The 22,896-nt window shown below is 53.4% G+C and overlaps 1 protein-coding gene across 7 annotated transcripts in view; it reads right to left on the minus strand.

Moving 5' to 3' along the window:
* Positions 1-8,173: 8,173 nt before the first annotated feature.
* Positions 8,174-22,896, minus strand: part of ARHGEF10L (Rho guanine nucleotide exchange factor 10 like) — a 162,728-nt gene continuing 148,005 nt past the window's right edge. For all 7 annotated transcript variants that reach the window (XM_050931312.1, XM_050931309.1, XM_050931313.1 and 4 more), the window contains 3 exons: positions 21,495-21,669; positions 11,101-11,223; positions 8,174-9,216 (listed from right to left, as the gene is read on the minus strand). In XM_050931312.1, coding sequence (XP_050787269.1) covers positions 8,702-9,216; positions 11,101-11,223; positions 21,495-21,669 — 813 coding nt within the window. In that variant the 3' untranslated portion in view covers positions 8,174-8,701. The remainder of the gene's footprint in view (positions 9,217-11,100; positions 11,224-21,494; positions 21,670-22,896) is intronic.

Consider the following 22,896-nt stretch of genomic DNA (forward strand, 5'->3'; position numbering starts at 1 on the left):
GGGTCCCATGCAGCCACAACAGGAAACCCCTCTGTTGCTCTGACAAACTTCCCGTGCGTCCTTCTGGCTTAAATAACGTAGTTGGATTATGCAATCAGTGGAGCTGGGTAAGTCTCCAAATCAGAGCGCCTGTGGGTGGTGCTTTGGCAGGGTTGCCAACCCTCCAGGATTGCCCTGGCATCTCCAGGAATTAAAGAGTCATCTTTAATTAAAGATTGTGTCATGTGATGAAACCTCCAGGAACACATCCATCCAAAATTGTCAACCCTACGCTTTGGCTGGGGCTGTTGTCCTGGTAGCTTCTCTGCCCAGCAGGGGTCAGTGGGCATTGGGTGGAGGCCAGGAGGCAGCAGCTGTCTGGGCACTTCCAGAGCTGGGTTCAAGAGCCGGGACATCACACACATTTTGAGCGCTCTGAACAAGCCGTGCTAGATAGGAGCTAGTTACTATAATTACTAGCCTGGGCCCTGGTTCTCCTCATTGTCCCATTGGTACAGAGGTTCTGCAATTGTACAGCCTCAGACATCGTGGGTCAGCAAATAATTCTCATAATCAAAAGCCAGGAAAGAAGAATCTCCTGTGACAGACCCTCAGGTGGCGTAAATCCATGTCAGTGCCCTTGAAGTCAATGGGGCGGATCCCCAGCCACTGCCAACGAGCATAGCACCACTGTAGTTGCTCGAGCTACACTGGCTTAGAAGCCGGCTTCCCAGAGATCACAGAAAGACTTTGCACTTCGGCAGCCCCTTTGCAAGGCGAGAGGGATTTATGCAAACAGACCAATTCACAGGGCCAACCTACCTGCACGTTCCATACAGCCGATCTCATTAAAGGAAACAGGAATTAGTTTGTTCACTTTGACGGTTTCAATCTGCAAGACCCGGCTCCTCTCAGAAGTGCAATATTTTCCTTATTAGAAAGCCGGCAGAAAACGAGGCACTGCGAAATGTCTTCATTACACAGCCGCGCCAGCTAAAGTACATTAATTTGATAAAAGATAATCAAGCCCTCCAGAGCCCAGCTAACAATGTAACGCTGAGCAGCTGCTGCCGGAGCCTGGCTCAGAGAGAATCCTGATCAGGCCCTGAACTGCTTGGTCTGACCGTAAAGGGTGCAGACAAGGGGCCAGGTGCATCCCTCTGGCTCTCACGTTCACTTAAAACCTCTTTGTTTCAGGCCTGCCCCAATGTCCACAAAGCCACTGGAAAGACCCATGGACTGGAGTGAGCTTTGAGTAAGATGTTAACCTTGAATGGGCTTTGGATTGGGCCCCTGATGCCCCCTCATTAGACAAAATTAAACCTTGCACCCTCCACTTTGCTGTGTCTTAACTGAGTCCCAGCCCAGGGAGGCTAAAGGTTCTAACGGGCTAGAGACCATGTATGGTGTCTTTACTCCTGCCTCGGGGGATGATCCCTCGGTTCCACAGCTGCTGAACTCAACTCGATGGGCAATTTCTAGTCATCGATCAAGAACGTTCTCAGGTGCAAAGGGAGCTGATGGCTGTGTCAGATAATAATGAAAAACATTGCTATATAGACGGTCAGGTGCAGGCTCTGGGAACGTTTCCAGCGCGTCTCTAGTTTAGAATCACAAAATTCAGGCCAAAAGGATGGGTTTGTGGTTAAGGCGTCAGACAGACTCAGGTGGCTGGGGTCAAGTTCTTGGCTCTGCCACAGACTCCCTGTGGGATCTTGGCCAAGTCACTTAGGGTCAGATTTTCAAGAGCTCAGGTCCCATTTCTGCACCAAAATAGGTGACCACGTTTTTCAAGACAGCACAGCACGTTGGGTGCAGGACTCTTGAAAATCTGGGCATAAGCTTTCCAGTAGGAGATGCCTAAATGGAGCCAGCACTCTTGGGAAAATCTGGCCCGAAAGGTGGGTGCCGAGTCCTTGAAACTCTAATTTTGCCGCACCTCAGCTCCCCCGCTGTGCAATTCCCCACTTCACAAGGAGGTTGTGAAGATCATTCCATTCCTGACTGTGAGGGCCTCAGATACCCTAGGAATGGGGGGGGAGGGTGTCACATACGTGCACAGACAGGACCTGCATTGAAGGCCATTCCTTGTGATGGAAGGGATAGCCCAGTGGTTAGAGCATTGGCCCCCTAAACCCAGGGTTGTGAGTTCAGTCCTTGAGGGGGCAATTTAGGGATCGGGGCAAAAAAAATAGTTGGGGATTGGTCCTGCTTTGAGCAGGGGGGGGTTGGACTAGATACCTTCTGAGGTCCCTTCCAACTCTGATATTCTATGAGTCGATGCAGGGTTTCTTGCTTAGTGTCATCTCTGGGGAGTTGTCAAAAGGCTGCTCCTCAGCAGATTTGCCAGGGCAGCAGCAGGTCAAGGCTACGACAGCAATTGCACCTTCAGGCTGAAGTTTGTGGGAGCTGCAGCAGCATTTTGTAGAAGATGGTTCGCCTGCATACCCATTGCAAAGGCATGGATGAGATGGCAAGTGTCTGGTTTTTGACCGAAGGTGGGGGGATGAGGGAGGGGACGGGGCCTTGAGGGAAGAGGTAGGGTCTTGAGGGAAGAAGCAGGGCAGGGGACGTTCTGGTGCTCAGTGTCCGGTTTTCACAAAATGGAAAGTTGGCCACCCTAGGATGAGCTGCAAATTCCTCCCACTGCGCTCTGCTCAGAATTCTGGTCATCTTTGGCGTTACATGTAGCTACAGCAGGTACACCATTTCCAGGCAGAACTGCGACTTTCAAGGGGTCCTTTTAAAGGCCCCAGCAACACATCACTGAATCCAGCAAGAACCAAGCCCTTGCATTCTGCATGGCCAGCACAGATTTTTCTGCAATTCACTCAGCTCGTTTCATTGTGTTTTAAATTGCTTGGATGGTTCTATGAAAGACGCAGCCCTTTGGTTTCTGGCAGGTTGATCAGAATCCACTGCTCGTTGCACACCGAACACCATAAACTTTCCTTTGGGGGCAGCAATTGGTTGGTGGGGACGAGGTTGGTATTGCAGGAGAACCAGATGCTGCCTTCAGGTGAGGAACACAGGGCTGGCCAAGAGCTGGGCCATGCTACGATTATCACACACGACTGGGGATTTGGGGTGTCCGGTTTAAGACAGGTTGAAAGGGCCTGATTTTCAGAGCATGATGAGCAAGCCCTCTCTGAACACTAGACCTCTCTAAGATGCCACCACTTGGACCACTCACAGATTGAGCCACCCCCAGAAATCACGAGTCACGTTTCAGAAGTCTGGCCCCAGAGCCTCAAAAGTATTTAGACACCTAACTCCCCTTGATTGCTACAGGGGTTAGGTGCTTAAATACCTGGCCCATGTTGAAGAGAGATGTAGGAGATTTAAAAAATATATATATACTCACACGGATGCCGTAAGGTAAGGATCCATCCCCATGTTCCTTCAAGGGAGCTGTGCTTATTTACACCAGTGGAGGATCTGGCCCCAAGACTGGCCCAAACCTCCCCAGAATCCATGAACTAACCATGCTTCTGTATGTGACAACAGCTGAAACGCAGGAAAACTTATTAAGAAAAGGCTGTGCAAAAAAAAAATAAAATAAATACATGCAGATTTGATGTCTAATTAGAAAAATACTAGGAAATTGGTGTAAGCCGGATAATCTCTTTTCTGACAGTGCCGGCCAACCTGTCCCATTTCAAGGATGAATAGCTGGGAATATAAATCTGATAATTGCAATGCTGAAAATGAAAATCAAATTGAAGCCATCAGAGGATCCTATTTTAAATTGATTTAGTCCTCACACAAAATTTCCATCTTCCCCTGTCCAGGATTCCTCTAGAGAAGACGGCTGGATGGAGAAAGCTGTTGTTAATGGCAGACACACACTGCAGCTGAATGAATTGTCCTGCTTGAAGATTTTCTGCTTTCTGCTGCCTCTTCCCAGGACCAGGGTTCCACACAGTGCCAGCTGGTTAACCACTAAGCGCAGTCCAACTGGCATGTTTGGATGGTACCAAATCAATGATTTTCAGAATTTTATTTCTTGCAGGAAATTTCAAAAGTTCAGCTTTGCATTCCAGCTTGGGGAAGAGGAGACCCCCAGTCTACAGGCCACCAGAGCAGTGTTTCATCCCAGGCAGAGCAAGGACTTGAAGCCAGGTCTCCCGAATCACCAGCACATTTGTGCGTGCACACAAAGTTCTGTTTCCACAAAGGCATTCAAAAGATTTTGGTTTTGATCTAATGCTGCAACTGGGTAACAGAATGGTCTCCCTCCGGCCAGATCGGCTAATTGACTCCTTGGGTCTCTTCCTTCTCCACAGCCTGACCTTCCTCCTCTCCCCCTGACCAGCAGCATAGTGGGCAAAGACTGAAAGACCAATTTCAGCTCCAATGCATCACTACAATCCTATCCACTACATGGGGGAAGGGTTTGGCAGATTTTGCAACAGAGTATGGCAGCAAATGTTGATCATATTAAACTGCCTCCAGGTTTAGTGCAGAGATATTTTAAATCAGCATCGAACCATGGCCGGCCAAGCTGGGAACCGGAGTTTGATTCTCTCGCCAGCTGGTCTTATAGCTATAAAGGCAGCACCATTCAATCCCTGAGCATGGGGGCATGATCCTGAGTTCTTTCAACAACAACAACAAGCAGCAGCTCCTTGGGGGTCCCATCCAGTCCTCTGCCCAGTTTGAAGAAAGAGCACGACAACCCAGGATGGAGGACCAGGAAACAAAAGAATTTGTTGAGGGAGAAGAAAGACTATTTTAGAGCTCTGGAAGTCTTTGATAGTGATCCCTGACAGCCACTCGGTTACCCAGCGCCTCGACTCTAGGACTCATTTTCCTCGTCTTGGTCCATCCGAGCCAGGATTCATTCTGGTTTCGGAAGGTTCGCCCATTGGCTGCTGCACCCAGAGGATATTGGTATTGCAGAGAAGGACTGAGATGTCACCTCGAGCTTCAGCTACAGAGGGGTTGGAGGGGGTGGGAGCAACACCTTGAAATGAACAGGACTGTAGCCGCCTGTGGGATTGTTCGGAGCTGTTCCCCTGAAGAACAAAGGACAGAACCCCAGCTAATATAAATCCAGGTCACTCCACTGAAATCAACAGAGCTATGCTGATGTACTTCCATTAACAAGCAGGCCTAGAGCCTTTAAAAGGCTAAGCGGTGATCTACCCTAGAACAGCTCCTCCATACATGCAGCCCAAAAACTACCCGTGTTTCCACATTGTCTGCTCCCCCTTTCCTCCCGGGATCTCTGCTGCCAGACACGTCACTGATGGCAGCTACCCCTGGAGCCTTGTTGGGTGGGGTGAAGATAGAAGGAAGAGTCGAGTGTCTGCAGTCACTGGTTGGGGATAGCTGGATTCTCCCTGCATATGGGGTTGAGCGCTGCTGACCCCCCAGCCCTGCTAGCTGGGAAGAGTGGAATCTCCTATTTCATTGCAGCTTTGCTGGGCGAGGAGACAGCTGCCGCAGCGGTTGGTGGTCTCACCTCTTGCAAGAAGGCAGCCAGCTCGTTGGGAGGAAGAGGCTGAAGGACCTGCGAGGTTTATAGACGGAGGTGTGGAAAACATGTGGCTGCTATGCGGTGTGCGTCCAACAAAGGGGCAGGAGGAGGCTGTTTAAACTCCCCAAGCTCCACGGCTCATTAAGTAACGAGCCCTCGCTAAGTCTCTTAGAAGCAAAACCCATTCAATGAAGAGGTTTGTTGGTTTGTCCTGATCCTTGGCTTCCTTTCCAAAGACCTGAATGGCCAGCCACCAGTGCTATGCTGAAGGCTTTCGTGCCCACAGGCCGCACCAAAAATGGCATTCCAGGGTTTGCAATAAGAACTATTAACGGTGGGCACCTCCAACAGCGCAGAATCTCTGCTGAGGGCACCAATTCTAGCACCATCATTAGCGACAAAGAGGTAGATTACTCCCATCTGCGTGCTGGTTCTCATCAAGAGTTCATTTGTGGCGGGAGGGGAACTTCTCCCCCCACTCCCCCCATGAGCCTTCCGGATCTTTGGGCCTGGCTAGAGATCAAGCCTGTGTCAACTGCTCTGACACAAGCCACGCAGAACTCCCAGAAGCTCAGGGAACTGCGTCACTTCCCAGCACAGCTCGCTTCCCAGACACCAGAGCCATCGCGGCACCCGTCCCATCATCCACACTAGTCACGACGGGGGCCAACAGCGAATGGCCTGAAAACAGCAAGTCGGCACCACAGAGCACTCAGAAGAGGTTCCCAATCCAGCTGGAAAACACACAGGCTGGATGGAGGCAACCAACGTGTAGGAATTTGGCAAGACAAAGCGTAACAACTGCCTTCTTCACACAAAAGCCCCTGCTGGGGATCTCCAGTCACCACAAGGACTTAGGTAGTTGGATTTATCCCAGAGAGAACCTCTAGTATCATCAGCCCCCATTCCCTGCTTCCAGTTTTGCAGATGACCAGGTCATCCACACACGACACCGGGCACACAGACTACGGCCTTCGCCTCTGAAACAGCATGTCCTTGCTGTCCGAGTTAAAGGAAACCCTCCATCAGCCATAGCAGGGCTCTGTGAGGGAGACGGCCGCACCTTGCTAGGGCTTAAGTGTTTGCACTGATGGGATAGGTGTTGGCTTGGCAGGCCTGGAGACTGGAATTCTGTGCCAACAGAGTCAACGACAAAGCAAGCTTCCCCCAGCGTGTTCCCCATTGCCAAGGTGGACCCAGTCCCCTCTGCTCAGGGCTGAGAGGACAAGGTGATCACACCGGACTTGAATTCACTGCAGAATTCACTCACATGTTGCCCCCGACTCAAGTCCCACCCACACACAAACACCTCACTCCAGCTGGATGGCACCAGAGGGGGGTAGAGGCTCAAACTCAAGTGAGGTCAACGGAGCCGTTTCGAACGCAGCCACTCTGGAGCGCGGCCCCAGCCTAGTGTCATGCGAGTGCAGCAACTCCTCCAACTCCTTCCCACCGTGTGCCCAGAAAGCCAAGATGAATTTGCTGGGAAAACTCCTGGCTCCGCTTCCTGCAGTGCTAAGAACCATGGGATATGCCCCCCACCAAGTCCGGGCACCACACACGAGTGCAGTGTCGGCATAGAGGGGTAATTCGAGTAATTTTGCAGTGTGGCTGCTCTCACTCAAGCTAGACCAGGTGGAGAGGAATAACTCGAGTGTAGTCAGCTTGAATGAACTCTGCCGTGAAGAAAGCCCTAGTCTCCAAGCTTGATTAAGCCCAGGCCTTTGCTGTCACACTGACCACAAGGACAGACAGATCTCTCAACAAATTTCAGCACCTGCCAGACAGAAGCCTTATGCAACCAGACTAGAGCTGGTCAGGAAGTTTTCAATGAAACGTTTCTTCATCATGGAATGCCGGTTTCTCAAACCCGAAACATTTCCTGCGGCAGAGATGGTTTCAAGAGAACTTTAGTCAGAAAGCTCCCTCTGGTCCAGAATGGGATTCCAGCTCCAAACACCCTCCTGCCCATGCAGCCCCATGGTTATGGCGCTCACCTGGGATGTAGGAGAAGAGGGGAAAATCACATTTAGAAAACCTGACCTACGGGGAAAGGTTAAAAAGTTTGGGCACGTTAAGTGTTGAGAAAAGAAGTCTGAGCAGAGACCTAATAAACAGTCTTCAAAGACATCAAGGGCTGTGATCACTTGTTCTCCGTGTCCACTAAAGGTAGGACAAGTAGTAATAGGCTTAATCTGCAGCAAGGGAGATATAGGTTAGATCTTAGGGGTATAAACGTAGTTAAGCTCTAGAAGAGGTGACCATGGAAGGCTGTGGGATCCCCATCACTGGAGGTTTTCAAGAACAAGTTGGACAAACACCTGTCAGGGACGGTCTAGGTTTTCTTGATCGTACCTCAGCACAGGGCCTGGACTTGGTGACTTCTCAAGTACACTTCCAGCCCCATGCTTCTAAGTTTCACGTGACCTAGGATTAGGTTTCCCACATCCCAGCTGAGGGCCCGACCCCTGCTATTTCAGGAGAGGGAGCTGTCTGGTTTGTCATGGGAAACATCGAAAGCTTGCGGGGTTCATCCCTATGCCAAAGCAGATATCCTTTGAAAAGCTGTAAATCCTCGTGGCTGGGAAAGCCCTTTCCTGCCTACCTCAAAACCAAGGCCCAGAGATACAAGGACCACATTATCCGCCGGGCGCCCCAGATGAACCACATGTGACCAGCTGACAAAGCTCGAGAGAACACAGTACCCGTCGGGCTGCAATGCGCGCCTCCTTTTTATTCCTGTGCCTCCGGATGCCACAATATATACAGATGGTTTTATTTATACATGTAATAATATACAGAATTAGATTTATATATATATATATATTCATATATTCACACACAGACACACAGACGCTCACGCCCCCTTTTGGAAGGGATGCGCCCAAGAGCTCAGCAAACCTCCTCAGCCCGCAGGGAGGGTGCTGCTCCCGACGCACCCCGGAACGATAAAAGACCCCCCCAGAAAACGAGCTGGTTTCTCAAGAAAAATAATAGTACATTTGAAAAAAGTCTTTAAAAAAGGGGGAGTGAGGAGGGGTGTTCATTTGTTTGGTAAGTGGAAGAGGCTGCCCCCCTCCTGAGCAGCGGGCAAGACATTCTCTAAGTCGGCCTGGGACGGTGGCAGATACAATCCCAGCATTCCCTGGTGCAGGCCACTCCACATGGGGCTTGGCACGAGTCCGGAGCCAGAGTTAGCCACCCTACGTGGTGCGTTGTGGGTAGCGGATGCCGTCGACGCTATAGCATCAAAGGGACCTGCCATATGAGAAGAGTGCTGTCCGTCTCGCTGCAGGCTGGCAGCTTGCTGCTGGGGTTGAAATTCCGATAGCCTCGCCCGCCGGAGATGATGGCCACTGAGGAGATCTCCTTGCGGTGAGCGTCCCGGGCGCATGGCCTGCTCCGCACCCAGACGTCCGGGTCGTCGGCCATTTCGTAGATGGAGCCGTCCTCCTCGCTGTGCTCCAGGGCAGTCCCGCCTGGCGCCGGAGAGGCCTCTTTCACTGAGAGCAGCTGCCCGGGCAGGTGGGAGGTGGAGTGGAGACGGTACTGCAAGAGGATCCCCTTCTTTCTCATCTCCCTGGCTGGGGGCTTGTCGAGGGCAGATGGCTCTGGAGATGGACCGTCCGGCTTCTCCTCCTGGCCACCTTCCTCCTCCTTGTCGTTCTTCAGCACGTCTGGGGCCAGGGTGCTGATGGCCACGGCCAGGAATTCCACAGGGCCACAGTGACCATTCAGAGAGACCATGCCTTTGCCTGGGAGAGGAGTGGGGAGGAGAGCGCGAGAGAGAGAGAGGTTTTATTAACAGTAAACACTTCAGAAAACAAATCAAGTTCATGCCTCATAAATATTGCAAGGCTCATCTGCCGAGTCCCGGCGGCTCCTGGCTGCCTCGATAACTAGAGCACGTTATTCTGAGATGCACAGACGGGCCCGGAGCTCGCCGCTCCTCGCCATTAACCGTGCACCGGCCAGGAGAGCAGGGGCCAGCGCGCTCAGCCCTCCACGCCATGCATGAGCTGCATAGCAGGGCCCAATGGCCCAGATCCTCCTAATTTCCACTGAAATCATTAAGAGGATCTGGGCTGACGTGCTGCATGCGCCTTCTGGCTCTGGCTATGCCTATGCCACACCCAGCCTTTCCCATCCCAGCCAATGGCTCCCCATTCCAGCCCCTCTGATTCTACCCACGGTCCAAGTCCCCTCCCACTCGTGGCCCTTGGAGCTCCCTGTTCCCTGACTAGATGCTGTGCCCCCTGGGCACACACCCCCCCCCCACGCTGTGACTCAACCTTCCTATTAATGGGGGGGATGCTGGGAAATCCCAGCGGCCGGCCCTGAATGGGAAGCGCAGCCCACCCGCTGTGGTCATGACGGAGACAGTTTTGACCCAGTGACGGTAACACGTCCTCTCAGGGATCAGATGGTGCCCAAGCTGTTTGCTGACATTTAGCAGCACCTGCTAGAGGGGGGAAAGGGAGGAGAGACAGAGGGGAAATACAGAGCGTTTCCAGCCCTGGTACCCACAGCACCACCAGGGCAGGCTAGTCCTGACCTTCGAATTCATTCCTGGCGTTTACCATGCCCTCTCCTTCCCCAAGTGCAGTGAAGCATGACACTGGCTTCCAATGGCTGAGCCAGGGAGCATGGGGCTGCTGCCTGAGATAGGACCGGGGGGTTTCATTTTGGCCTTTTGCCCCACGTGTCCCATGCTGGAAGGGGCTAGGAGGTACGACGCACATTAAGGTCTCCTCCATGAGCACCTCATGGTGGGCGACAGGACAACAGATCTCCACGGTCCCACTCAGTTTGTCCGGGGCTCAGCCCAGGGAGGGAGCGTGCCCATGAACACAAAGCAACGCCCTAGGACAGTGCACCTGATGGCCATAAGAGGGCACAGAAATGCACTGCCGCACCCATGTGCCGGGGTAGGGGGGTTATGGATAAATAGGGGACATTCCAGAACAACCAGCGTTTAGGGCTTCCAGTCCTGACACCCATGCAAGTGACAACACTTCCAGCAGAACTGCGCCCTCTAGCAGCGCATCAGGGCAGCGATTTACCGCTGGTGCAGAGCACGGCTTGAGGCACCGGGGCCACCGACAGCAGGGCCGGGGCTTTTCTGGGAAGTGTCCCACCCCAGCACCGAGCCGGCCACGCTAAAGTCCACTGAGCTGTGAGATCACGGCGTGCACTGGCGGGGGGGGGCGGAAACACGCTCCAGGGCTAGCGAGGCAAGCTGACAAAACAGACGTGCTAGCCCAGAGCCCGCACTGCGACAGGCTGGATTTCCAGGGCTGCGTTTGGTCTCGGCTGGGATCTGTGAAGGAATCCAAGGGAGAGATGTGCCCAAACGCCACGGCGCTGCCATGGGACTTGAGGGCCATGGTCCCTTCCCTTCATTTGCAAATCCCGCTTAGCGTTTTGCTTGCCCTGCGGGCCATGCGAAGGAGCCAAACGCAACATCTCTGCAGTCCCCCAGCGATTTGCTACCCGTCCCCCGGGTGCTGCTTAACCCTAGCTCGGCAGGACTCCACCAGCACCAAACGCAGAGCTGACGAGCTCCCTCTTGGCCCAGCTGAGAACCTTCTGCTCTGCCCAACTCCCAGGGGCAAGCTGGAGCAGAAAAGCAGACTCACCGGTGATTTTGGGGATGCCTTCCAGCCTAGGCACAGGCAGCAACACAATGATGCCCTGGTCCGTACCAACCCACAGGAGCCCCTGGCAGATCAGCAGGCTGGTGACACGGACGTTCTTCTGGCCTGTTGGGGTAGAAGAGGGAGTGAATGTTGGAGGACGGTGGGGGAAGCAGAGCACTGCCTGCGCCCACCCAGCGCCCCGACCCAGGGTGGCTCTGCCGAACAGCTGGGGCTAGGAGACAACAGAATGCAGGACGTGGCGAGGGCCCCAGTGCCAGCGCTAGCAATTTCCTGGCACAGCTTTGAAGGCGCGATTCCAGAGCCATGTTTCACATTCTGAATGCATGAGTGCCTCTCCTTTGCAAGAACAGAATACCCTGTTGTTTCTAGGCAGGGACAATGAGACGGATAATTCGCTGCCATGAATTAACATGTTTTTGATGTCAGTCCAGATTAGCTCTTCCCGCATGAGCAGTGCTGCGCTGTCTTTTCACTTTAGCGGCAACGTTCGGGAGAACAAGGCAGAGGGAGCGAGCGGCTCAGTGAGGATACCTGTCTCCTCTCTCCAGTACTGACACACCTGAGGAAGGACGGGGGGCTAGGGTGGGGAGGAAGGAGGCCCTAGCAGAAAGAGGGGCAGGTGGCAGGGCGAGGCTCCATAGGGCAACCCAAACGGAGGAAGATTTTTCCGTCCCACCTGGGGCCCGGTCCGGCTGGTAAAAATTCACCCTATGTGATCACTGCATGGAGGGGCGGGGCAGGGCGGGGGGGGGGGGTGCCAGGGCTGGCTCATATAACACACGTGCAGGGCAGGGCTCCAGCAAGCCACCCCGCAGGGCAGGATGAATGACGAGCAGGATGTTTAGTGCACCGTGCTGGGATGTACAAGCCAACCAGGGTCCCTGTGCTTGTGATGGAGAGTCCCCTGGGGAAATACAACATGCCCCCCTTTATCTCAGCCCAGGAAGGGGTGCCTCACAGGAATCCTCACTCCGCTGCCTGTCTCACTAACTCCACTCCACTCCAGGGCCAGGGAGGAGGTTGCAGGCTGCGTCTCAGGTCTTGCAGAAGCAGGTAGCAGGCAGCTGAGTGGTAGCGTGTGGGGAGAGGGGGGGCATAAGAACGGCCATACTGGGTCAGACCAACGGTCCATTTAGCTCAATATCTTGTCTTCCGACAGTGGCCAATGCCAGGTGACCCAGAGGGAATGAACAGAGCAGGGAATCAAGGGATCCATCCCATCGCCCACTCCCAGCTTCTGGCAAACAGAGGCTTAGGAATGCCCGGATCGTGGGGTTGCCTCCCTGCCCATCTTGGCTAATCACCACTGGTGGACCTATCCTCCATGTACTTATCTAGTTCTTTTTTGAACCCAGCTCTAGTTCTGGCCTTCACCACATCCCCTGGCAAGGAGTTCCACAGGCTGACTGTGCGTTGTGTGAAGAAGAACTTCCTTTTGTTTGTTTGAAACCTGCTGCCTCGTAATTTCATGGAGTGACCCCTAGTTCTTGTGTTATGAGAAGGGATAAATCATACTTCCTTATTCACCTCCTCCACCCCATTCACGACCTTACAGCCCTCTAGAAGCTGTTCCAGACCCTTAATCATTTTTGCTGTCCTCCTCTGTACCTTTTCCAGTTCTAATATATCTTTTTTGAGATGGGGCGACCAGAACTGCCCACAGTATTCAAGGGATGGGCGTAGCACGGATTTATATGGAGGCATTATGATATTTTCTGTCTTATTATCTCTCTCTTTCCTCATGGTTCTTTACATTGTTCGCTTTTTTGCCTGCTGCTGCACATTGAGTGGATGTTTTCAGAGAACTATCCACAATGACTCCACCATCTTTTTCCTGAATGGTAATTCAACATTGAATTTCATCTGCCATTTTGGTGCCCAGTCACCCAGTTTTGTGAGATCTCTGTGATTCCTCGCAGTTAGTTTTGGTCATATCTTGAGTAATTTTGTATCATCTGCAAATGTAGTCACCTCACTGCATCTTGCTTTTTCCAGATCATTTGTGAATATGCTGAACAGCACTGGTCCCAGTATAGATCTCTGGGGATCTCCTCTCTCCAGCCTGAAAACTGATAATTTATTCCTACCTTTGGTTCCAGTCTTAACCTTTCATAGATCCATGACTGGTTAAGACACTGCTTGGTTTGCTTAAGAGCCTTTGGCGAGGGACCTTGTCAGAGGCTTTCTGGAAGTCCACGTTCATTATGTCCACTGGATCCCCCTTGTCCACATACATGGGAGGGGAAGTGGGAATGGCCATGAAGCAGAGGGGTGCTATTATCCTAGCTGAGCAAAACAGCTGCTTTGTATCTCAATGCCCCCTCACCCCCCGTAGTTAGTGCGGCCGCAAGGCTGCCAGCTGACACCCTGCCCTGTCCCCAGTGGGGATGGCTCCCACCAGAGATAAGAATGCAGGATGGAGGGAAGGAGAAGGGTTATGGGTGCTACCCAATGTCTTTCTCCTCCCCCCGGCCCATGCCACTGCTGCTCCCCACACAGCCTGGCTGGCGCTCCACTCGCAGGATGCGCTGCTGTCACCGGGCCGCCTGAGCAGGGAACCAGCCTCCAGCACCCTTGTGCGAGATTAGCCTGGAGCCGGGAGCTGACTGCTAGAGCCAGGGGCACTGGCTGACTGGCAGAGGATAAGCACAGCCACAAAGGAGGCCCAAGCCCTGGGTGGAGCCTGCCTCTTCAGACCCAAGCTGGAGCCAATGCTTTGTTCCTCGATTGCCAGTAGTTCATGTCTGTTTGCCCGGGAAGGAAGCATGGAGCAGACAAAAGATTGTGACCCCCCCAGCGGCTCCACATCAGGGGCCCTGCATGGCTGAAATGAGGAAGAGGCTTTGGGAGATATGCATTAACCATGGCAAGTAACCAGCATGTGCAAACAATACAGGACAGCGCACGGCCCTGGCGCAACAGACGAGCGCTGGCCGTGACCAGCATGGGGCAGACAAGGGGTGGCAGAGGGGCTCTGAGACAGGCCATCCCCGCCTATGTCATCTCCAGTTGACAATCAGCTTCCTGCAACCTGGATTCTACCCCCAGCTCTGCCACTTGAGCTGGCCAGGGGACAGTGTCCTCTCCGGTACCCTCTCCTCTGGGTGCCGTCACCATGAACAGAGGGGGCAGCAGAGAGGAGCAAGTGCTTCGTCATCCCCCCCCCCGCCACTTTACAAAGGGCACAAGCAGAAGGGGGCAGGAAGAGAAGCCCTCCCAGGTATAAGGCGGGGCAGGGTTGGAGCAGTGTCCAGGGGGACGAGCACTGTCTGTAGCTAAATAAGTGCTAACCCCTCATGCAGCCAGACCCAACTGACACCTCCCACACTGGGGGTCACCCTGGCATGGCTACACCAGAGAGGGCCCCCCCACCCCAGTATGCACTGGGCACAGGAGCACCAGCAGGGTGCAGTAGCAAGAGGGCTAGAGAGGAGCAGGCAGTCCCACTGAACCGCAGAGAGGGAGGGCGCCAGAGCAGGACAGGTGGCCACGCCCCATTCCCAAACACCGCAGGAGAAGGGCAGCTGCTCCAACACACACACCCCCAGCAGCCGCCTCCTCCAGCTGCGCATCCTGCCATCCCCGACCCCGGCTCAGGGCTGACGGCTCGGACCCCTGCCTCGCGGGAACTGTTCTCAGGACACATTTGCGCCAGCGGTTGTCCACCCTGCCCTGCTCCCTGCCTCCTGCTAAGCTCCCACCATGCCCAATCCACGATCGGCCCCCTCCCCACCCCGTCTAGAAGCTAGTTCGCAATTAAAATGCACCACCTCAACGAACAGTAAACAAAACATAACAAGGAGTGCCAGCAGAAGGAGGCTTGAGAGCTGTGTTCTGAGCACTCTTCCCTGACCCCCAGTGTCCCCTGGCACCCTCTGTTCATCTGGTCTATTTAGACTAAGCTCTCTGGGGCAAAGGCAGCGAAGCAAGGCAACTATTCTGGTTAGGGGTACGATTTTTTCTTTGTCACTGAAACAGTTCTACCAGAAGAAACGGTTATACACCAGGACCAAACCGAGTGTAGACAAAGTTACAGTGACATAGCAGTGGCAGTGTGGGCCAGTGGCTACAGCACTGGACTAGGACTCAGATCTATTCCTGGCTCTGCCACTGGCCTGAGCAACTCACCTCTCCAGCCTAAGTTTCCCCATCTGTAAAATGGAGATAATGGTACTGACCTGGGGCTTTGAGGTCTGCTGCTGAGCAGTGCTGTATGAGAGCTAGGGATTAGTAGTAAACAGTTACATCTTATTCCCCCCTTCCTGTCTGGGAATTAGCAATATCAGTATAATTGTGTCCACACTGGGGATGGAACTGCTTGAACTATACTGGTATAGTTTAAAACGGTTCCACTTGCTCATACAGACAAGGCCTCGGCATCTATGCTGTACCTAGGACAACGGAGCCCCGATCTTTGGTGGGACCTCTTGGCACCACCGTTACGCCAATCCCATTAATAAGATCCTTAACTCCTCAGTGCTCTTTTGCAGCTGGGCTCCCCCCACTCCAAGAAAGGAAAAGCAAGACATCAAAAGAGTGAGATTTCTAACAGCAAATAAATATTTTAATCACCGCGACGTAACACTGCGGCGTTGGATTCACCGAAGCAATATATCTGCTGAGCTACAACGCGAGAAAGCCGGGGCTCTCCACAAAGACTTTATTAATGACCTGTCTGGTTCAAAAGGATGAGGAAGCTTAAGTTCAAAAACGCATTAATGCCAGAACACTCACTCTCCCAGGAAGAAAAGGAAGTGATCAATTTTTTATCATGCCCTACAAAAAAAAACCCCAAAAAACAAAAAACCCACCCACTTACACAACGACTGCCTTTATTACTAATTAAACAATTACTCCTGTTCATCGCTGCAGTGAGGGGTAGGGCGACGGCCCTTCAAAGCGGAGAGTGGGGGAGCGATACATTTCAGAACTCTTCCCAGCTCATTTCCGTGCTCTTAAAGGGTCATTGGCGCTTTGGGTGAAATGAGCAATGGGGACGGAGCAGAACTTCTCTATCCCAACACCCCCTTTGGCGTTTGGGTCGGCGCCCGAAATCTGGGGCTCCAGCCCGTTTCTAAAGGTGAGCCTCAGGCCTGATCCTCGCTGGTGGGCCTCTCTGATTTCAGCCAGGGGCGAAGCTGCGTCAGGGCACTTCTAGACAATCGACAGAGGGTGTGTCTGCAGGACAATCCCAGGCAGTGACTGCAGCTCCAGTAGGCACACCCAAGTTAGCTTTAATCTAGCTAGCTCTGGCCCTGGAGGTATGCTGAAGCTAGATGAGCCCAACTGGAGCCCTGTGCAACCACTCCTTTGGCTGCACCACTGCTACTCCTGTATCCCAGCCAGCTCGATTCGAACTAGGGGGTGCATCCGCTTGAGGGGCAATCGCAGCCCATGACTCCAGTTCAGACGTTCCCAGAGCTGGATCAGTGCAAGACAGCAGCTTCGAGCAGTTTTACCCACTCTGCACTAAGCATCTGCATTAGTGCCATGGTGCCGGGGGCTGGAAACTGGGCAAACCCCGCATGCAGGAAAGGCCTTAAAAGCCAGCTTTGATTCTATTTTCAGATTTTCTATAGCCGCAGTATCTGAGCACTGGAGGCGCAATCCACGAGAACTATTAAACCAGAAACTGCCCCTTGTTAGTCTCAGCAGAGACCAAGGGATGAATGGGGAATAAACCTCTCATCCTTCCAGGAGCTCAAGTCCTTCCAGGTCAGGACAGTTAGCAGGGCAGCCGGCGGCGGCGGGGGGGGTGGGGGGGGGGGAGAACATGACGTATCGCTATTCTGTGGATAAGTACAGAACTTCGCTCTCAGGGACTGAGAGCTCACAACAGCCTCTGTTTGGGAATTAATCCCCCAGACTGCATTTCTCATCCTTGCAGCCTACTAAAAGAAACCTGTTAGCACTGAAAAGCATTCGCATGACAACAGGATCTTTGTTTCCACCGAGTTCACCAGCTCCTGACTTCTCATCGGCCCATTAGCCGTGGTTAGTTTTTGCGAAATCGCAATCGGTTGCCTTGGCAGATGAGCTGGTGAGAAGCGAGAGATCCTGTTCTATGCGGATGACCCTAGTAATAAAACAATGGCAAATGGATGAGAACGCAGAAGAGGTGATCTCTTGAGACAGCTTTCTCTGGGAGGGATCAGTAAAGGATTTTAAGATCTAAAACAGAGGTGGGTAACCTATGGCACGTGTGCAGAAGGCGGCACATGAGCTGGTTTTCAGTGGCACTCATACCGTCCAGGTCCTGGCCAGCAGTCCAGGGGGGCTCTGCATTTTAATTTAATTTTAAATGAAGCTTCTTAAACATTTTACAAACCTTATTTACTTTACATACAACAATAGTTTAGTTCTATATTATAGACTTATAAAAAGAGACCTTCTAAAGACATTAAAATGCATGACTGGCACACGAAACCTTAAATTACAGTGAATAAATGAAGACCTGGCACACCATTTGTGAAAGGTTGCCGACCCCTGATCTAATGCCTTGTCTAGATTATGGAAACTTGCAGTGGTGTTAACTACAGCAGTGTGCAAACTTCTAATGTGTGTCCATAGCAGTAGTGCAAAAATGTGACAGGCTCTGGTGCAAATTCCAGTTTGCACCAGCGTAGGGTGTCTGCACTAGAGGTTTCCACCAATGCAATTGTATCCATGTTATGACACTGGTGCAATTTTCCCAGGCAGCCAAGTACTAGGACTTTGTCTGTGGCTTTTTAAACAGTGCATGAGAATTGTGTGCTCACAAAAGATGCCAGTCTGACAACCAAAGAGACTTGAGTTCTGTATGTAACCACAGAGCAGGGACCAGACAAACTTCCCCCGGCTGCCCTTTCAATGTGCCTCACCCCTAACATGGGGGGACCAGCCCTCTCTCGGGATGAGGAGGGAGCTCAGAGGATGACTCTGCACAACTTGACTTCTCTGCAGAGGCTGCCAAGAAGCGAGGGCGGTTCCACCAGGACCCAGACATAGCCTGAAAATCATTTCCCTCTGCGCTGAACAGCCTTCCGCAGGGCAGGCGTTTGGCATCACCAGCATCTTCATCAATTTTAAATGCGACTGAGTGAAGTAATTAGGCCACACTGATGCTAACAGAGCGTTTAACAAAGCCGAAAGAAATGAAGCTATGCTTGTCATAACACCTCCCTCCTCCACAGACCTCAAAGCACTTGACAAAGGTGGAGAAGGACCACGAGTACTATTTTTAAACTGGGGAAACTGAGGCACGGGAAACGTTCCCTAAACACTCAAGGTCGCACCGTAAATAAATGGCCGAGCTGGGACACAGAACCTGGGTCTCCTGAATCGGACTGAAGCTGCACTGCTGTGCAGCATCTACTCTGCAGAGTCACTAACGTTGCAAGGAATGCAGAGTTTGTGTGCAGCAGACAGGTGGTGCTTTCCTGGAACACAAGGTTGGGGCCGCTGGACCAGAGAAAACCAAGGGCAGCTGAACAGTGACACCACCCGTCCGACTGGTGGGCACTAGCACCTCAGCTCTCCAACAGCCTCCTGCAAATCCGCAGCCTCACACCAGCTCTGAGGGGGTGGCAAATAAGGACCATTCCCATTTTATAATAGGAGAACCCAAGGCCAGGCGCTTGAGTGACCCACTCCAAGCCACAGAGGGAGAAATGTCAGAGCTAGGGTCAGTGCTCATTTCCAGCCTCCCAGTTCTGTGCTTCCACCACAGAGCTACCCCTCTGTATCAGTCAGGACAGGCATTTGGGATCATCTTGCCTTCTACAAGCTAGAGGACTTGCCAAGGATCCCAACGCTGCTGTGGGCTTGGGGGGGAAATGATCCCGAGTCCCCCTCTCTGGTTAGCTGCTGACCCCGGCTCTAGGGAGAGGGTACAGTGACAGGTTGCTCCCGCACAGATGTGCTGGTGGGGGGACATGGACCAGAGACAGAACAACCCCCTCCCCAAGGGAAGGCAGACGAGGTACGGGCAGCTGCAGCACTCGAAGGATCGCTCTGGTCATTTTAATCTGGGGGGACCAGGCCCCTTTTCAGACAGTCCCTTGCTGGGGTGCAGTCCTGGCCCTTTAAGAGTCATCCTAGAGAATCCACCCTGCAGGCAGCTCCCTAAGTTGCTGTTTGAAAGGTAAGATGAGAGACGGGCAAGAGGAAATTTAAAGGGCCAGGCCTGTCCTTTTACCACAGTTTCCTCCTATCCTCCCCACAATGCTTTGCAAGGGTGAGCATGGGCAACAAGGATCCATGCTCAGAAGGGGGAGGGTGGATTTCTCCCCCCCCCATCTCCTACACCCCAATTTCCGCCTCCCTTCTCCATTCACCCTTCCCACTCTGCCCTCCAGCAAAGCAGGCTATAAATACTCTGCAGGCATCCAGCCCTGGCTGGGGAGGAGGCAGAGGAGGACATCAGCTGTAGGTGTCAGTCCAGAAAGGGGCCTCATCTGTCAGGCCACTAGTAAAGCGGGAAACAGCTTTTCAAATCGCCAACTAAGAATCCCGGCCAAACACACGGCAAGAAAGATGCTTCCTCATAGCAGCAGCATATGCAGGCATCCGACAAAGGCCGTTTCCCACAGCGGCAGTCACAGCCCATCTGGCTCCATTCGCCGAGCAATTAGCTGAAGTTCTGCAGCGTGCCCGGCCCATACGCGTCTTTAATGATAAACACGGCCCCTTCCCAGCACTGCTTCGAGGCTCAGGCAGGGCTCAGGACAGAGATGCTGCCCAACGGCTTTTCCCCCTGAATGCAGGGGGTTGTTTATTTCAAGGGGTGAATGTTCCCCCATTCTCCCCAGCGAGGGTGGGTTTGGCCCAGCTGCCGTGCGCATCCTGCACAAATGGGATGCTTGCAAAGGTTATGGGAGCAGGGTCGGAAGAGGTTGCTTCTCTGCACATCTTTACCCTCTGCCACGAGAAGCCACCGATATGCTGATCCTCATGCAGAACTGCCTCATTCCCAACACACGTCCTCATGACAGCATGGGTGGGATGCAGAGGCGGAGAAGGCAAACTCCTCTCCAGCCTGCAGCTACATTGGTAAGATAACCTGGCCCAATGCCCCACAGCCGGCCCCGCTGGAGGGGTTTGACTCAGTCAGCGTCTGGCCATCTGTACAAAGCAGTGTTCATTCAAGCACAGCAGCTAGCTCAACTGTAGGAGGCACTACCTGACCCATTAAGCCACACAGGGGAAGGATCAGGGGCATGCGCAAGGGGTGGGGGTCAAGTAGAGACATCAGTGGGAGCACAGAACTCCTCCGGGGCCAGGGCACGGACAGCGAGCTCCTCTGGCGAGAGATGACTGCTCCACCAGCCCCGGGGTGAACCAGCTTCTCCGACCGTGCAGGGGGCACAGAAAATGCCCCTCCAAAAGCAGCCAAATTTTGATTCCTGTGCCCGGCCCTGGACAGGATGGAGGGGAGTTTGGAATGGGAACCAACCATGTGAACAAAGGGAAGTGGAGAGGAGGCGTAGAGCAGAAAGGCTCTACAATGCAACAAACTGGCATGTGCGCACCACTGCTCCCTAGTGGTTAGTATCAAAACTGCTCAACTGTGGGTCATAAGCCCCTACACGGCTAACGGGAGGATCAGGGTTCAGGCACAGCATAGCAACAACCGTGAAGTTCCTGTTGGGCCCTGGGTTCCTGGCAATAAGCAAGGGAGGGGAAGGAGAATCTGAAGCTGAGAGAAAAATTCAGCCAGCCTGCTCAGAACAGGGCCTCCTGCTGCTCGTAGGCAGGAAGTGCTCTCTCCAGAGAGAGAGAGAGAGAGAGAGAGAGACAATGGATGTCTTGGGACTGGCATTAGCACCGCGGAATCTCTACTCCCCTGATCAGAGTGGGGAAAACACGGTCTTGGCACTAATGCTCTCAGGCTGATTTTCTTTGCTGGTTCGTGGGGAGGAAGAACAAGTCTTTCCTCAAAGATTGGCTTTGCAGACCTCAGCAAACTTGCCTCCTCCCAGCGGTATCTCCCCGCAGTCACGCCCGCTCCACAGCTACAACGAAGTCCGGCCTGACCCCGGCCACTGGACACCACGGGTGCTAAAGCACCTCCCTCACCCCAGACACAAGGGCCCCTTCCATGCAGACCCATAGCCTGGACGCTGGGATGAAAAGGCTGGAGGTGGTTACCAAACTCCTGGCCGCCTGGGCTCTGCCAGCAATTCTTATTGTCACAGCACGTCACCAAGACAACATCCAGCCTCTGTTTCCCTAGGGTCAAGTTCTTTCCATGGAGATGCTCCCCCGCTCTTCATGGCTTCTCTACCACTCCAAGCATGTAGGGAGCAGCCTTTCCTACGTACCCACCAGCCCTGGGGCTGATCCTCAGTGGGCTGCCCCCTAACAAACAGCCCAGTCCTCCCCCACTCCCCTACCTGGCAGGACGAAGGTGGTTCGCGTTGCTATATTAATCTCCTGCAGATGCTCCAGAGTCTCGGTGTGAAAGAGGCGAATGGAGGACCCCGAGGAGAAGGCCATCCAGACGCCGCTGCCTGCCTTGATCATGTGCGTCACACTGGCTTCCTCTTCCGGGTGGGCCTCAAAGGTTTGCTGCACGGAGAGGACGAAAAGAGGAGGGTTGAGAGGGGGGTGTCGCCGCAGAACACATTATCAGGGGGCAGGTGCTGAAGGGCCCATAACACAGGGTACACAGAGGGAGCTCCAGCACCAAAGCTGGATGTGGTGTCTACTTCAATGGTCCCCTAGGGCAGCAGGGGCTTGGAGCAGTCATGGAAGTTGGGCTATCCCAGCTCCTGCCTCTTGGGGAGCACCACAAAAGTGTCACAGGGGCTGCTTTGTACAGGCCCTCTCCACACAGAGTCTGGCCCGGCTGGCTCTAAAGACGGAAGGTGCTTTGAGATCTTCTGAAGGGAAGTGCTAAGTAAGAGCTCGGGATTATTATTCATTGGAGGTGGGGAGTGTCCCAGATGCCTGCAAAGCAAGGGGGACAACAATAATAGTGGATCCCCAAATTACAGATAGGATCGAGCCCACCCTGTCCCCCATGGGGTAGGGGAAGGAATGGCTAGTTGCTATAGGCATGAGAGCAGAGACCAGTCAGTGTGACCACGGGACAGCAGGCCTAAGAGAGAGGCCCCAGGGTGCAGCAGGAGCACTTCAAAGCAGGGGAATGGTCTGGGCTGGTTTCTAATTAACCAGGACTTGATTTTAACCACCCCCTCCAACTGCAGTGCATGCAGGCAGCGCTGTTCCCTGCAGTGCCTGTAGGGCGCAGGAATTCACAGCCTCTGCTCCCATCTTCCTGCGACGCGACCCTAGGAGAACCGCCCCGTGAATGCAAGAGAAACAGTGCCCCCTCCGCCAGCGCCCCCCATTCCACACGGCTGCCGGCCACACACACAACCACGACCAAGCAGCCCAGCCTGGCCTGCTGCCTATCCTAGAGACGGCCCCTGCGCCTAACTCCTGGATCCAACACTCCTGCACTTAGGGGAGGGGAACTGAAAAGAAAACCTTGGCCTCAATTCTGCAAATGGCCCCTACCTGTGTAACCGGCGCAAACCAGAATCTCCCATTCGCACACCCTGAACTTGTTGCAGAGGCTTCGGAGGTGGAGGCACTACCTGCCTGGTTAACCTGGTTCACTTTGGATGTTGAAATAGGAGCGGTTCAGAGCTCTTCCACCCCGTGCCCTGAATCCACGCCACGCAAGAGGCCCCATTACTCGCTAGGACTGCCTCCCACCCTGAGCCACCGGCATTCTGCTAGGACGAGTGTCCCCAAGAACAACAGGCTAAAGACTTCCCTGTCTGTTCC

The sequence above is a fragment of the Gopherus flavomarginatus genome, chromosome 21 (genome assembly GCF_025201925.1).
Source record: "Gopherus flavomarginatus isolate rGopFla2 chromosome 21, rGopFla2.mat.asm, whole genome shotgun sequence".
NCBI classification, from domain to species: Eukaryota; Metazoa; Chordata; order Testudines; family Testudinidae; genus Gopherus; species Gopherus flavomarginatus.